Below are 15,042 nucleotides of genomic sequence, written 5' to 3'. Positions count from 1 at the left end.
TAAGTGGCCCTAGGTCTGGCACTAGTGGCAGCTGGACTCAGTTTGCGGCGTGGCCTCTCCCAGGTACCTCCAAACCCAGCACAATAGTAGCCATCTGTAGATCACTCTATAGCTCATGTCAGGTGGCCCTGGGCAGAGTACAAGAAGCAGCTTGTCTTGGTCTGTATCTCTAGTCAGGACCCAGAGCCAGCTGACCAGGTGGCCAGCTTCTCATGATGCCAGAGCACCACTCTACCATTCCATGAGCAACAATCAAGGGGCAGCCTTGGGAGGCACCAGAGCCCTGCAGAAGCAAGTTCTGCTCAATAGAGTCAGCCCTTGCAAAGCAGCTCTGCCTCTGTAGTCGTGGCCAGTCTTCACAGCCAATCGCACTGTGGTTAAATCCCTGTCACTGAAGTGCCAACAGCAATCAAGGTGCACTGAAACAAAGGGCAGCCCACACTGGGGGCACACTTATAATGCCCAGCTAGAGTAACTAGGGAGGCTTTGTCACTGGGACCTACAGGACACCTACTGCATTAAGGTCACCCTATCAAGACTGGGAGATATAGCATTATCTACATAATACATAGAAACAAACACAGAGAGGTAGCCAAAACGGGGAGAAACGAAACATGTCCCAAATGAAGAAACATGAGAAATCTCCAGAAATGAACTAAAAAAAATGGAGGCAAGCAAACTACCAGATACAGAGTTCAAACAATGGTTATAAGAATACTCAAGGAACTTAGAACTTCAACAGCATAAAAAAAGACATAGAAACCTTGAAAAAGAACCAGTCAGAAGGAATACTGTAAGGAATCAACAGAAGATTAGATGAGAAAGAGAATCAAATCAGTGATTTGGAAGACAAGGTAGAAGACACTCGACAGAGCAGCAAAAAGAAAAATGAATTTTAAAAAATGAGAGTACTCTATCAAACATAACAACAGTCATATTATAGCAATATCAGAAAAAGACAGCAAGGGATTGAGAAGCTATTGATATTTGAAGAAATAATGACTGAAAACTCTCTAACCTGATAAAGAAAAAGGACACACAAGTGCAGGAAGCACAGAGTCCCAAACAAGCAAACTTCAAGAAGCCCATTCCACAACACACATTATAATTAAAATGCCAAAGGCTAAAGACAAAGAGTGAATCTTAAAAGTAGCGAGAAAAGCAGTTAGTTACCTACTAGAAAGGTCCCATAAAACTGTCAGCTGATTTCTCAACAGAAATTTTGCAGGCCAGATGGAACTAGTAGGAAATATTCAAAGCGATAAAAAACAATGACCTACAACCAACATTACTCTACCCAGCAAACCTATCATTTAGAATAAAAAAACAGATAAAGAACTTCCTAGACAAGAAAAAGCTGAAGGAACTCATCAGCACCAAATGAGATGCTCTATTAATAGACTAAAAATTCTACATATGGTACATGTGTTTGTCTAAAGGGCTTATTCACTTAGCATAATGCTCTTCAGGTCTATCCATGCTGTCGCAAAAGGCAAGATCTCCTTTTTTCTGGCCACACAGTTCTGGGAATTTATAAAAAAACCCCAAAACCAAAATACACTAATTCAAAAGAATATATGCATCCCTGTGTTCATGGAAGCAGCCCAAGATAAGTAGATAAAAAGATGTGGCACATTTGCACATAAGGTTTTCTTTCAGAAGACCAAAAAAACAATCAAATTCTGAAAAATAAAAAAAGTAAAAAGACATACTGGTCAATAATTTCTTTAAATGTAAATAGATTACATATTCTAATCAAAAGATAGTGTAGCAAATGGATAAGAACACAAGACCCTTACCTATTATAAGAGACTCACTTCAGATGGTTAGACACACACAGACTTAAAGGGATAGAAAAAGATATTTCATGAAAATAGAAATTGAAAAACAAAACAAAACAGGGATAGCAATACTTATACCAGACAAAATAGACATTTTTTTTTTAAAGGCCATAACAAGATACCAAAAAGTACCCAGCAATTCCACTTCTGGGTATTTACCTGAAGAAACTTGAAACACTAAATCAAAAAGATGTATGCATCCATATGTTCATTGAAACGTTATTTACAATAGCCAAGATGTGGAAGCAACCTAAGTGTCCATCAACAGATGAATGGATGTACATGCACTATAAGCAATCCAAGTAGAAAATTCTATCTGGAGAGATCAAACTACTCAAAGTCCAAAGTCTATAACCTATGGTCAACAGGGTCTACTTAGACCTCATGAACATCACAGGTAACTTTCCTTCATCTATGTCATAAACATCACAAATATATAAAAGCATCCAACATTTTTTGTATGCAATAAAAGTATATAATATTTTTTACTTTAGTATAAATGTGGCTTTTAAAAAACAAAATTTGATATGCAAAAGCCCAAATTTACAAGACCACATGCTGATTATATTTTTGAAATTTTAGCATATGTTTCATTTTTAAATTTAGACATTATACATTCTTGAAGAAGCTTTCCCCTTTTGAAGTTCTTGGAAGAGTAAAGTTAAACCAGCATCATGTAATTTGTGTAGTTCCATGTATTCTTAGCTTCATTTCAATAATTAGCTATTTACAACTCTAACTGCTCTAATGCCAAGCCACCAGAGCAGCTACTCCCACCCTAAGCAACACCCTGGAGCAAAAGGTGCGTCTGTGTGTCTGTGTACCGTCTGTGCTTGCAGTGGAGATATACGCCAAGAATCATGGTTTTGTTTTTTCCAGAATTGATAAGAGAAAACACAAATTAGCATAGTATTACTAAGTTTCAGATGTAAATCACTATAAATGATGGGTTTAAATTAAATAGTAAATATTTTCAATAGGTGAAAAGATCTATTGGACTTCGTGATAACACATTATTAAAAAGAATATCTAATATCTAATTTAATGTTGCAATTATATTTTGCTAGGTTATTTTAATGAACAGATAAAATTAAATAATATTTAGTAACATCTTTCTAACCACAATTAACATGCAAAAATTCATAAAAATATTTTTTAATTAAGCACCATTTTATACATATATATGTATTCCCTGAAAACTTATTTATAATCTTATTTCCTTAACAAATCTTTTTTATAAATCTATTATGGAGAGATGGATTTTACCCAGTCCACACTAAAAAATCAAGTTTCAACGAGGAAGGTACTGAGCAAGGTTTTAAGTATTATTATTTACAGCAGGGGTCCCCAAACTTTTTACACAGGGGGCCAGTTCACTGTCCCTCAGACCGTTGGAGGGCCAGACTATAAAAAAAACTATGAACAAATCCCTATGCACACTGCACATATCTTATTTTAAAGTAAAAAACAAAACAAAATGGGAACAAATACAATAGTTAAAATAAAGAACAAGTAAATTTAAATCAACAAACTGACCAGTATTTCAATGGGAACTACGCTCCTCTCACTGACCACCAATGAAAGAGGTGCCCCTTCCGGAAGTGCGGCGGGGGGCTGGATAAGTGGCCTCGGGGCCACATGTGGCCCGCGTAGTTTGGGGACCCCTGAAATACAGGGTCTTATAAGGACATTATGAGTTCGGATATAGTTTATATTTCAAATTAATATTTTAAAAATAGAAAACAGGACATCATTTTGGTACAGAGTTTAATCTTTACTTAGTAAATACATGTAACTTTGAATTAAGAAGCACTCAAGAATCTGTGTCCAAAGAGTCCCATCCATATCTGGACCTGATTTAGATGATGAGATCTTAGATGTCAAGATTATGCTGTAATAGAAAAAGACGGGGAATATTGACGAAGTTAAGTGAATTTTCCATATGGGAGAAATATGGATTGTGTGGCCAATGGACATATTTTCCAAAGATGGCCACCACAATATATCCTGTCCCAAGTACTAATTTTACAGTGTGAGAGTAAAATTCCATTCACCCAGCAATGTGTGTCTATAGCCCCCTCCTTTAACCTACAGCTTACTCTTGGAACTCAGTTGCTATGTTTTGAAGTAGGTCATATGAAGAGGCCAGGTATAGGTATTCTGCCAAACAACCCCCGCCATGGTCCTAGCTGAAAACCAGAAGGAAGCATGACACATGAGAGGAAAGCTTTGAGATGATTCAAGTCCCAGTAACTGTCTGACTGCAACTTCATGAGAGACCCATAATAAAACTGCCTAAAAGATCACAGTCAACTCTTTAAACTGTGAAAGATAAAAATGTCTGTGATTGTGGCCCTGGCCGGTTAGTTCAGGGGTTGAGCATTGGCCCAGTGTGTGGAAGTCCCGGGTTCGATTCCCGGCCAGGGCACACAGGAGAAGCACCCATCTGCTTCTCCACCTTCCTCTCTATCTCTCTCTTCCCCTCAGCAGCCAAGGCTCCATTGGAGCAAAGTTGGCCCAGGCGTTGAGGATGACTCCATGGCCTCTGCCTCAGGTGCTAGAATGGCTCTGGCAACAACGGAGCAACGCCCCAGATGGGCAAAGAATCGCCCCCTGGTGGGCGTGCTGGGTGGATCCTGGTCGGGTGCATGCAGGAGTCTGTCTGACTGCCTCCATGCTTCTAACTTTGGAAAAATAGAAAAAAAAAAGAAAGAAAAGAAAAATGATTGTGGTTGTTTTAAGCCAATCAGCTTTGGTATGATTCAATACACAGCAGTAAATACGAGGCACAATATCCAACCAAACACGAAGTCCTATCAATTCTAATCCCTAAAGAACTCAAATTCATCAGCTTCTCTTGATCTCACTGCCACCAGCCTATGACATCACCTAAAATATTTTATATTGTTTGCTTAAACCAGCGGTTCTCAACCTGTGGGTCGTGACCCGGGCGGGGGTCGAACGACCAAAACACAGGGGTCGCCTAAAGCCATTGGAAATACATATTTTATTTAATAAATAAACGGATCTTAAACGGATCTTTTCCAAAAGAGAAAATGTCTCTATCCCCAATACCAAGCTCAGTGTGTAGTATATGTATATATAATATATTAAATCCCTTGACAAATAGTGAATGATGAATTATTAAAATTACACAGTGCCTGATCGGTGAATAGAGCATTGACCTAGGACACTGAGATCCCAGGTTCAAAACCCTGAGGTCACCAGCTTAAATGCAGGGTGACTGACTTGAGCAGGGGATCATCAACATGTTCTCATGGTCACTGGCTTGAGCAAGGGTCATAGCTCAGCCCACTGCCCTGGTCAAGTCACATATGAGAAACAATCAATGAACAACTAAAGTGACGCAACTACGAGTTGATGCTTCTTATCACCTCTCTTCTTTCCTGTCTCTCTCACTAAAAATAAATAAATAAAAATAAATAAATTTTAAAAATTACACAGTAAAACAGCTGTTAGTGATTTCAGTACAAATTCAATAAAACATATTTAAGTAGATTGGAATAACATTCTACTTACATTGCATAAGGCACCATAGCGAAGAATTGATAGTAAAGAATGTACATGACTTTCACTGGTGAAATATAATCTGGTACGAACATGACGTTCGGGAGACAGAACACCCCTGGAATACCTAATGTTAAAGAGAGACAGTGTTAAGACATAACCACATAATCAAAACTTATTAAGTACTGAAATTATTTTATAAAATGAAATTTAATTGTACTAGATGTAAAAGACCATTATAAGTAAATCTATCATTCTTCAACCACAGAATTATCTTAGTAGATACTCCTTTAACAATAAAATAACTGGAACTAACTGGGACCTTTTAGTCAAAGAAATATCTTATAGTCAAGTTCACTGTCAGTAGGTCATTATATCTCCTTTACTAAAAATGACAGAGGTCACAGCCCGAAAGGAGCTCACAATGTTTATGCTGTTGAACGGGGTATATATGAATACTGTGAATAATGACACATATTCCCTTGTCACTTCAGTCCTCCCCCCGATTTGGAGTGAAAAAGAACCTGGACTGGAAGTGTAACTACTAGGAATACCCAGGTAAGCTGTATTTCCACAGTGTGCCAACTGACACACTCTTGATTTTTAAATAGAAATATTAAAAAGTAATTTAGAGTTGAAATATGCAAAAAATAGATGCCTGTAGATTTAAATATCAGTACAGTCTCTTACACAGGATGGAGCTTATTTACAGTGTCATCATCTTGGGTCCTCTGAAGGTCTGAGCGAATTTTTCTAACTAGAGGAGTACAGTAGCCTTTGGCAATCTCCAGCTTTTCAGCTTTGGTTATACCATATTCCTGAGCAGAAAATACATGACATTAGAAAAAAAGGGTACATGCCAAAGAGCTCTAACAAATGCATTGCTAAATTAAAGAACTTTAGCCTTTTTTTGAATACTAAACAACTCCTAGTTTACATCAGCAACTGTAAGTATACTATTCCCAAAACTGTTTAGTATCATTGAGAGAATTTTTGGTGCAACTAAAAAAGCAAGTCATTTCTAAAGAGGGGAGGATGAATGTATTCTTTATGGACAGTAAATTGGCAGGTTTTAAAGGTACAAACAACCCCAAAAGAAAGATGGATTAAGAATACAAACACTAAAGCATAGAAGAAACAGTCAATAAACATATAAAAAGAAATATGTCAAAACAATGAGATTTTTATCTGTTAAAATCTCAAAAATTAAAAAGGCTAACAAAATGTTTTAAAAATCTTTGGCGAACACTTTAAAAGTTTTAATTGTGGTGAACAAAAAAATAAAACTATCAAATTTCCTAGTGTTTATAATTATCATAGGTTAACTAAATTTCTAGTGGGAAATTATAATATGAAATATTAAGAAAAAAATTAATTGTAATAAAAATTACAGTTCAAAGGAGTAGTCAGAAAATGACCCAATATGAAAAGGAAAAAAAAATCTGTGATGTGAGTGTAAATGGGAGGACAGAGAAAAAAATGAAGATGGCAGAAGTTGAGATGGGGAAGACAGAGAGGAAAAGAAGAGAGAATGCAGAGGAGAAAGAAACAGATGTACCCTCTCTCTCCAAGTATAATCTGAAATATGTGAATTTGAAGGCTGCTTTCTGTTATCACGTACTTCCCATATAGCCAAACATAAGTGCAAATACTAGATTTGAAGACCGCCCGATAAAGAAATGGCTGCTTGATTACAGATGGAAGACCTATGAAAACGGAACTTCTTGGGGTCATTTCCCTTAAACTAAAGCTTGGTTGGCTCAATAATCTTGCCAAAATAGATGACTGTTAATTAAGGATACAAAAGGGATATAAAGGTAATTGTGTATGTATAAGTAAACAAAAGGAAAATGCTGCAATTAAAAATCATCGGGGGAAAAAAATCATCAGGGGAAATTTTTGTTGTTAGCAAAGCATGAATAGACACTCATACACTGCTCCTCTAGAAGAAAACTGGTAAAAGATTTCTTAAACTAGAGAAACAGTATTGAGTAAATATTCAGACATTGTAAAAAGAGTAAAAGAAATCTTAAAAATTGATTTCCAAATATGAGAAATAGTTAAATTAGTATTACATAACACCATTCAGCCATCAGAAATAATATGTATATATAGATTCACTTATATAAAATGTTCTTGAAATGAAAGGAAAAAATCAGGTTGTAAAACAGCATACTTTTCCTGGTTCTATTTTCAAAAGAATATACTTGTTATACACACATATTTAAGAGAACATATATCTGCATGAATTTAAAGGAAAAGGCCTTTAAGAATTTTCTAAAACATTAAAAAGTTTCTCTCTAGTTGGTATCACAGTGGTTTTTTTTTTTTTTGCTTTTCTAATTTTACAACAAAGTTATATTAATGTTATATTACTCGTTCCCTTCAACAGTGTTATTTTGCTCATTTGCCACAACTGACCAGGAGCAAATTATTGTTAAATATTCAAGTTTTCATATGTTATTACAATGTTTCTTTCATAAACAACTGATTGAAATAACAGATGGGGCTATTTGAAAATTTATTATATGGTGATATTTAATGAGTGTCCTTGAACTTAACATGACAAATATAAAGAAGCCTCTGTATTTCATAATCTATAAATAACATTAAGAAATTCTTTGAACTTCAATAAATGTGTGTCATTTCAATGAAGAAAATCTAAATACCAAATTTAGTCTTTAGACATTCTTATCTATTGCCATACCACTGTTATTATTTTAAAGTAACATTTTTAAACCAGAGCTTCTATTTTCTGAGGACTGAGACTGGTTAAAAAGTGAAAAATTGATTTTATAATAGCAAAAATACCTATCATAATTAAAATTAACTGTTAAAATAACTAAAAGTAATAAACCATGTTTGTCAAATTTAAGCTTAGACATGATCAGAATTACCTAATTCACATTGCATAGATATATGAACTAATTCATTATAAGAATGGAAACCAACTTTTAGAGGCACAGCAACACTGTGTACAACAAAGCATATGTATACACATTTTTCTTACACATATTAAACAAGTAAAAATTTTACATTATTGACTAAGTCGTCAAGTCTCTAAGCTTGAATATTCTTTATTTGCATGAGAACTATGTATAGTATACATATACTAGTGGGGATACACTCTAAAACTGCCAATGGATGCCTGAAAACAGTCAGTACCAAATTCTTTGTACACTGTTTTCCTATATACTGTTTTTTCTTATATATATATATACACCTATGATGATAGTGTCTAATTTATAAATTAGGCACAGTAAGAGATTAATAGTAACAACAAAATAGAATAATTACAATATATATACTATTATACTTGATTTGGGGGGGTGAAACACAATACGGTGTACAGAGATGTGTTGTAGAATTGGGCACCTGAAATCTGTATACTTATATTAACCAGTGTCACCCCAATAAACTCAATTTAAAAAAATGGGTGAGAAATTTCTTTGACTATTTAAACAATGTACCAAAAATACATATATCAAAAGAAGAAATTATCTAAAACCCTATTAATACTTGAGTATTCTTTTGATCCCAGCTCTTAGAAACCTATTTTTCATTCCCAATTTCTAAATGTTTCCTGTACATAACTGAGAAAGAAGAGGCAGGAGATTAAACAAACTATGTAATGACTCAAATATTATTATGTTAACAAATCATTTATATTTATTTACCCATAAAGTACATGATACATTTAGATATATTGAAAAATCTACCTTGAAAAATGCATATAGCCAACGTAAATATTTAAAAGGGCTTTCTATTTAGTTTATCTTTTAAATATCCTTTTAAATCTTCTCTACTGTAAGAATAAGTACAACTAAGATGCACTGAGTCTGGACTAATGTCAATGTAATCTAACACAATGAAAAAATCAAGGTTTTATTTATGCTTCCAATGTGAACTGATGTTTACCAGAATTAAGAGTAACCACTTTTCTCAGAATCTTTAATAAGAAAAATTTGAATGAACTCTATATCTTGCATTTTGTAACAGAGATGGATGCTGATTCAGTAACTTTACTGAATGAGTTATAATCAAATTAGTGTTAGCTCAATGATCATCTATATATCTTGTAGCTAATACTGAGTTCAGCAGAATTTAGTATGTTTATTTTTATGGTAATCTTAAGTTATTTATACAAAAATGGAATTTTTAGTCTATTAATAGAGCATCTCACTTTGCAGAATAAACTTTTATTTAATAAACAAAAGTTGCGCCCTGGCTGGTTTGCTCGGTGGATAGAGCATCAGCCTGGCATGTGGACATCCCGAGTTTGATCCCTGCTCAGGGCACACATGAGAAGAGACCATCTGCTTCTCTGTCCTTCCCTCTCCCTTCTCTCCCTCTTCTGCTCCCACAGCCAGTGGCTCAACTGGTTTGAGCATAGGCTGCAGGTGCTGAGGATAGCTCAGTTGATTCAAGCATTGGACCCAGAAGGATGTTGCCAGGTAGATCCTGGTTGGGGTCCATATGGAAGTCTGTCTCTGTATCTCCCCTCCTCATACTTAAAAAAAAAAAGTTGTTAGTGAACAAAAGTACTTGTTTCTAAGCCAGTATTTCTTAAAGGGAGGTCCAAAGATACATTCCTAAAGTTTGAGATATTTTATCCTTTCTTTTAAAAAGAATTCATGTTTGCAAATCACTGACTTATACAATATATCTAAAATTGTCTATATTATATATCTGACCGATCAAATATAGTTGCTCTTTCATGCTGAAAGAATAAACTAATCTTTAACATTTACCTGGATAACCACATGTAAGTTGCATACTATCTGAATTCCTAATTTTTCAAAGTCTTCAGTTTTTCCTGAATTTTCTGTGACTATTAGCAGGAGGAGAGTGATATTATTTTAAGCATTTTTACATGAGTAGTTTTAAAGAAGGCTGCTTTTGTCATAATCTTTGTACTTTTCATGCATTTCATTTTTTCTGCTTTTTAACTGTAGTTCACATTTGAAATGTCTAAACTACTCTCTTCTCCCCTTTAAAATATGCAAATAATCTTTTAGCAATTGAGATGCCAAAAGAGCATCCAGAATTATTTATTTATTTATTTATTTATTTATTTTTTTTTTTTTCTGAAGCTGGAAACGGGGAGAGACAGTCAGACAGACTCCCGCATGCGCCCGACCGGGATCCACCCGGCACGCCCACCATGGGGCGAAGCTCTGCCCACCAGGGGGCGATGCTCTGCCCATCCTGGGCGTCGCCATATTGCGACCAGAGCCACTCTAGCGCCTGGGGCAGAGGCCACAGAGCCATCCCCAGCGCCCGGGCCATCTTTGCTCCAATGGAGCTTTGGCTGCGGGAGGGGAAGAGAGAGACAGAGAGGAAAGTGCGGCGGAGGGGTGGAGAAGCAAATGGGCGCTTCTCCTGTGTGCCCTGGCCGGGAATCGAACCCGGGTCCTCCGCACGCTAGGCCGACGCTCTACCGCTGAGCCAACCGGCCAGGGCCAGAATTATTTTATTCTACAAACTCTCTTACCTCAACTTCTCCTGTCACCCCTTTATATCAATCTGATTCTCTGCTTAATTGCATTGTAGTTATTTGAATTCTGGTTCACCTTTATTTTTATTTTCCAATAAAAAAAAGACCTATGAACAACCCCCTTCTCAATAACTACTTAATGTCTTGATATCTAAATATTATTTTCAAAACTTTCCCATATAGTAAAAAGAATTATAATATTTACATAGGACCACAACTACCTTTGTCTCTCACTCCCTACACATCTCCAAAGCACAGGCCTTGTAGGTGTACAATAGGTGCCCAATGAATATTTAAGCAATATATTCCATTCTGTTTTTAGTTGTCTTGTTTGTGTTAGTGTATTGTTGTTAAGAGTACCAAAGCTTAAATTTTAAAAAGTCACTACAAACAATTAGAAAATCAAATAATATTTAATATAACAAATAAAAAGTTCAAAACATAAATTGTAATCACTTAGATGCCTTTTTGAAGTTATGGGTTTTATATGGACATGAAATCCAGCTGTCTTTTATTCACTGATAGACTTTTGTAAAGTATCTATACAACTCGAAGAAAACTGATTCCTAGGAATTACTTACCTGAGGGATAACAATATCTGCTAATGCCTTCGAAAGTCTATATAATTCCATTGTGTTTTCTAATTTCAAGGAACCATTATGCTGAACATCATATTTTATACAGTCATATATGTCAGGGATTTTACTAATGTCATATCTTCCATTCTTTGTTTTAAAGTCTTTCTCCAGCTTGGACCATCTACGTAGCATAAGTTCTAATGTCTCACTATGGTAAAGCTGAATATCTAAAACAACATAAATATTTTAGTATATTAAAATTAAAAATCAAAATAAGTACATTAAAATGTTGATGATTAGAAACTTTTTTGTATTTCAAAGATAAAATTGTTAAGGTAGGAAATGTTACCATGGGTATATGCTATTAACCACCATATATTTTATAGACTTGAATAAAGATATAAATACTTAGGTTAGGAACTGGGTTTGCAGAAGATCTTTCCATATGTTACATACTTCAAATATAATATTAATAACAACAATTACAACAAAACTCTTAAGCTAATATATTTTCAATTTTAAATTATTTTAATTATTATTTATTATTTTAGTTAGGGTCATATAACCAACAGAATAGACAGTCATTACCAGAAAGAAACATTAAAAATTAAACAATTCAAAGGATCCTCTTTTACTGGTAAGCAATCCCAGATTCTAAAGTTGCTCAAATTATTAATCAGCTAGTCTCAGAGACAGAGCCCCGATCACCTTCCTGTTGCTTGCTCATTCTTATTATGCTGCCTATTTGCTGTTTAGCTATACGGCAATACTACAGAATTAATGAAATAAGAATTTTTATCTCTTTCATGCTATCATGGAAAAAGAAGTAACTATAGCTTAACTATTTATTCTTTTGCTGGATATATATTAATTTATACCTACATGAAGTATGAGGCTTCATTACTTATGATTAGTGCATCATATTTAAAAATGTTTATAGTAACCAAATAGTAATTTTTATTTGTTTTACTCTCTAAGAAAAACAGAATATTTACCTGATGACTTGGGATCTTCCATACGATGTCTGATTTGAGAAGTCAAACTTTGTACCAAGGAATAAACTTTGTCACAAGTCTTCACAGGATTTTTAATTAAATGCATTGATTTAATAACAGAAATGCTTCCAGATGGAGTAAGCTACAAATGGGTAAAGTATATATTTTACATCTACTTATGCACAATTGCTCAAAAGAGAATATAAACCTTTCCAGCAGAAGAGTAATTTTGTATCACAAATCAAGACAGCCCGTACTATAAAGTAATAAGATCAAGGAGGAAGTAAGAACCTGATTACATGTTAGCTATCATGAGATTACCCACAGAGAAAAAAGAGCTTCTAGAAGTACTATAACTCACAATGACATTTTATTCTAACTTACATTTACAATTTGCTGACTCACTTAATATGAGCAAGTATGGTTCTAACCATTTGACATATGTTTAAATATATAATAATAACCCTAACACTCTATTATCATCATCATCTTTTTCCAGTTTGAGGTACTCAGGGGTTAAGCCCAAGATCAAAACACTAGTATGAGCCTGACCAGGCAGTGACACAGTGTATATATAGAGTGTTGGACTAGAACACAAAGGACCCAGGTTTGAAACCCCAAGGTCGCCAGCTTGAGCGTGGGCTCACCAACTTGAGCACAGGGTCACTGGCTTGAGTGTGGAATCAGAGATATGACTCCATGTTTGCTGGCCTGACCCTAAAGGTCGCTGGCTTGAGCAAGGAGTCCCTTGCTCTGCTGCGGCCCCCCGGTCAAGGCACATGAAAAGCAATCAATGAATAACTAAGGAGATGCAATGAAGAATTGATGCTTCTCATCTCTCTCCCTTCCTGTCTGTCCCTATCTGTACCTCTCTCTGTCTCTGTCACAAAAACAAACAAACAAATAAACAAAAAAACACTAGTATGAGATAAGTGGGGAAAAAAGGCAGATAGTCTAGCTATAAGTTGGTGCACATAAACACCAAGCTAATCTCTTTATGATAAGATTTTTACAAGTCAACAAAAACCATTAATGACAACATAGTTTCAAATTCTAGTTTTGACCCTTAGCTTGGCAAATTATAACCTTCTACAAATAATGAAAAAATGTACAGTATAATTCCACTTCTCATTATGGTGAACCAAGTAGTTTAGCTCAATCTAACTATTGTAAATAAGTAAAAATTATGGGCAAAGAACTTCCATACACTTGCTTTAAGGTATCTGACAAATACTTTGGTAAACAATTATAAAACCAAAACTCATACATAGAGTTATTCTGGTATTTAAGGCTATTTCTGCACTGGAGACCTTTGTTGATCCTGAACAGATAGCAGAGAAGTGGAGTCTTGTTAGATTAATGGAACAAAAGTGAAGTCTAGGGTTTCCAAAGGTGAAATGCTGGTAAACTCTCTGTATTTCAGGTTCAGAAGATGAGGGTGAATCAGAAACAAACCAAACCACCAACAAACTGCAGACCAGGTTCAAGTCAACTGCTGACTCAGAAAGATTTGTCCTGAAACTGGATTAAAACAATCCCAGATTGCTGTGTCCACAGCTACATAGCAGGAACAAGTAAAAAACCTTATTCGAAGATAATAATATTCTATTTATTTCCACAAACAAAACATCCACCATAATTAAAGATATTCAGGCCACAAGAAAACAGGACATCATAAACACCAATCATCAGAATAGACAAAAGAAACAGAAACAAAGAGACTCTAAATAATATTATCAAAAGATACTTCCTGTGTTCAAGAAGATAAAACAAAACACTAAAAATCATCAAAGAATTGTGTATTATTGAAAAATGACAATAAAGTTATATATAAAGAAGCCGCAAACAGAAATTCTGAAATTGAAAATACACTGACTGAATTTATAGCACATTTAATTCAGCCAGAGACAGATTTAGTAAACTGGAGACTAGTTGGAAAACTTTATCCAAAATAAAGCATGAAGACAAAAGGATGAAAAAAATCAAAAGAGAAAATTCCAGTAAACATATATTTGAAGACCAAGAATGTAACAGAAGTAATATTAAAAAAAAAAAATCTTTCCAAAACTGAAACTAAAATGCAAGAATTCTCTTAACTATTAGCAGGATAGGCCCTGGCCAGTTGGCTCAGTGGTAGAGTGTTGGCCTCAAGTATGGATGTCGCAGGTTCAATTCCCGGTCACGGCACACAGAAGAAGCACCCACGAGTTTCTCCACCCCACCCCCTCTTGCTTTTTCGCTTCTTTCTTTCTACCCCCCCCCCCCCCCCACCTGAAGCCATGGCTTTACTGGAGTGAGTTGGCCTTGAGCACTTAGGATGGCTCCACTGCCTCTGCCTCAGGCGCCAAGGAGAGCTAGGTTGCTGAGCAAGAAGCAACGCCACAGATGGGCAGAGCATCGTCCCCTAGTGGGCTTGCTGGGTGGATCCTGGTCCCAGTGCACACAGGAGTCTGTCTCTGTCTCTGCCTCCCCTCCTCTCATTGAACAACAACAAAAAAACAAACAAAAGCAACAACAACAAATAACTATTAGGATAAATTAAAAAGCAATCTAGATATACAGTAGAAAAACTACTGGAAACAAAAGATAAAATTAAAATGTTA

General features: G+C 35.4%; 1 protein-coding gene across 16 annotated transcripts in view; it reads right to left on the bottom strand.

Annotated features, from left to right (window-relative positions):
* PPIP5K2 (diphosphoinositol pentakisphosphate kinase 2) overlaps positions 1–15,042 on the bottom strand; it is a 70,190-nt gene that overhangs the window by 22,874 nt on the left and 32,274 nt on the right. For all 16 annotated transcript variants that reach the window (XM_066381932.1, XM_066381935.1, XM_066381937.1 and 13 more), the window contains exons 18-21: positions 12,440–12,581; positions 11,448–11,671; positions 6,060–6,187; positions 5,382–5,496 (exon numbers count right to left, since the gene is read on the bottom strand). In XM_066381932.1, coding sequence (XP_066238029.1) covers positions 5,382–5,496; positions 6,060–6,187; positions 11,448–11,671; positions 12,440–12,581 — 609 coding nt within the window. The remainder of the gene's footprint in view (positions 1–5,381; positions 5,497–6,059; positions 6,188–11,447; positions 11,672–12,439; positions 12,582–15,042) is intronic.

Source organism: Saccopteryx leptura, chromosome 4 (assembly GCF_036850995.1).
Source record: "Saccopteryx leptura isolate mSacLep1 chromosome 4, mSacLep1_pri_phased_curated, whole genome shotgun sequence".
Classification (NCBI taxonomy): domain Eukaryota; kingdom Metazoa; phylum Chordata; class Mammalia; order Chiroptera; family Emballonuridae; genus Saccopteryx; species Saccopteryx leptura.
The sequence above is the reverse complement of the archived record's forward strand: the minus strand, read 5'-3'. Positions and strand labels throughout refer to the sequence as shown.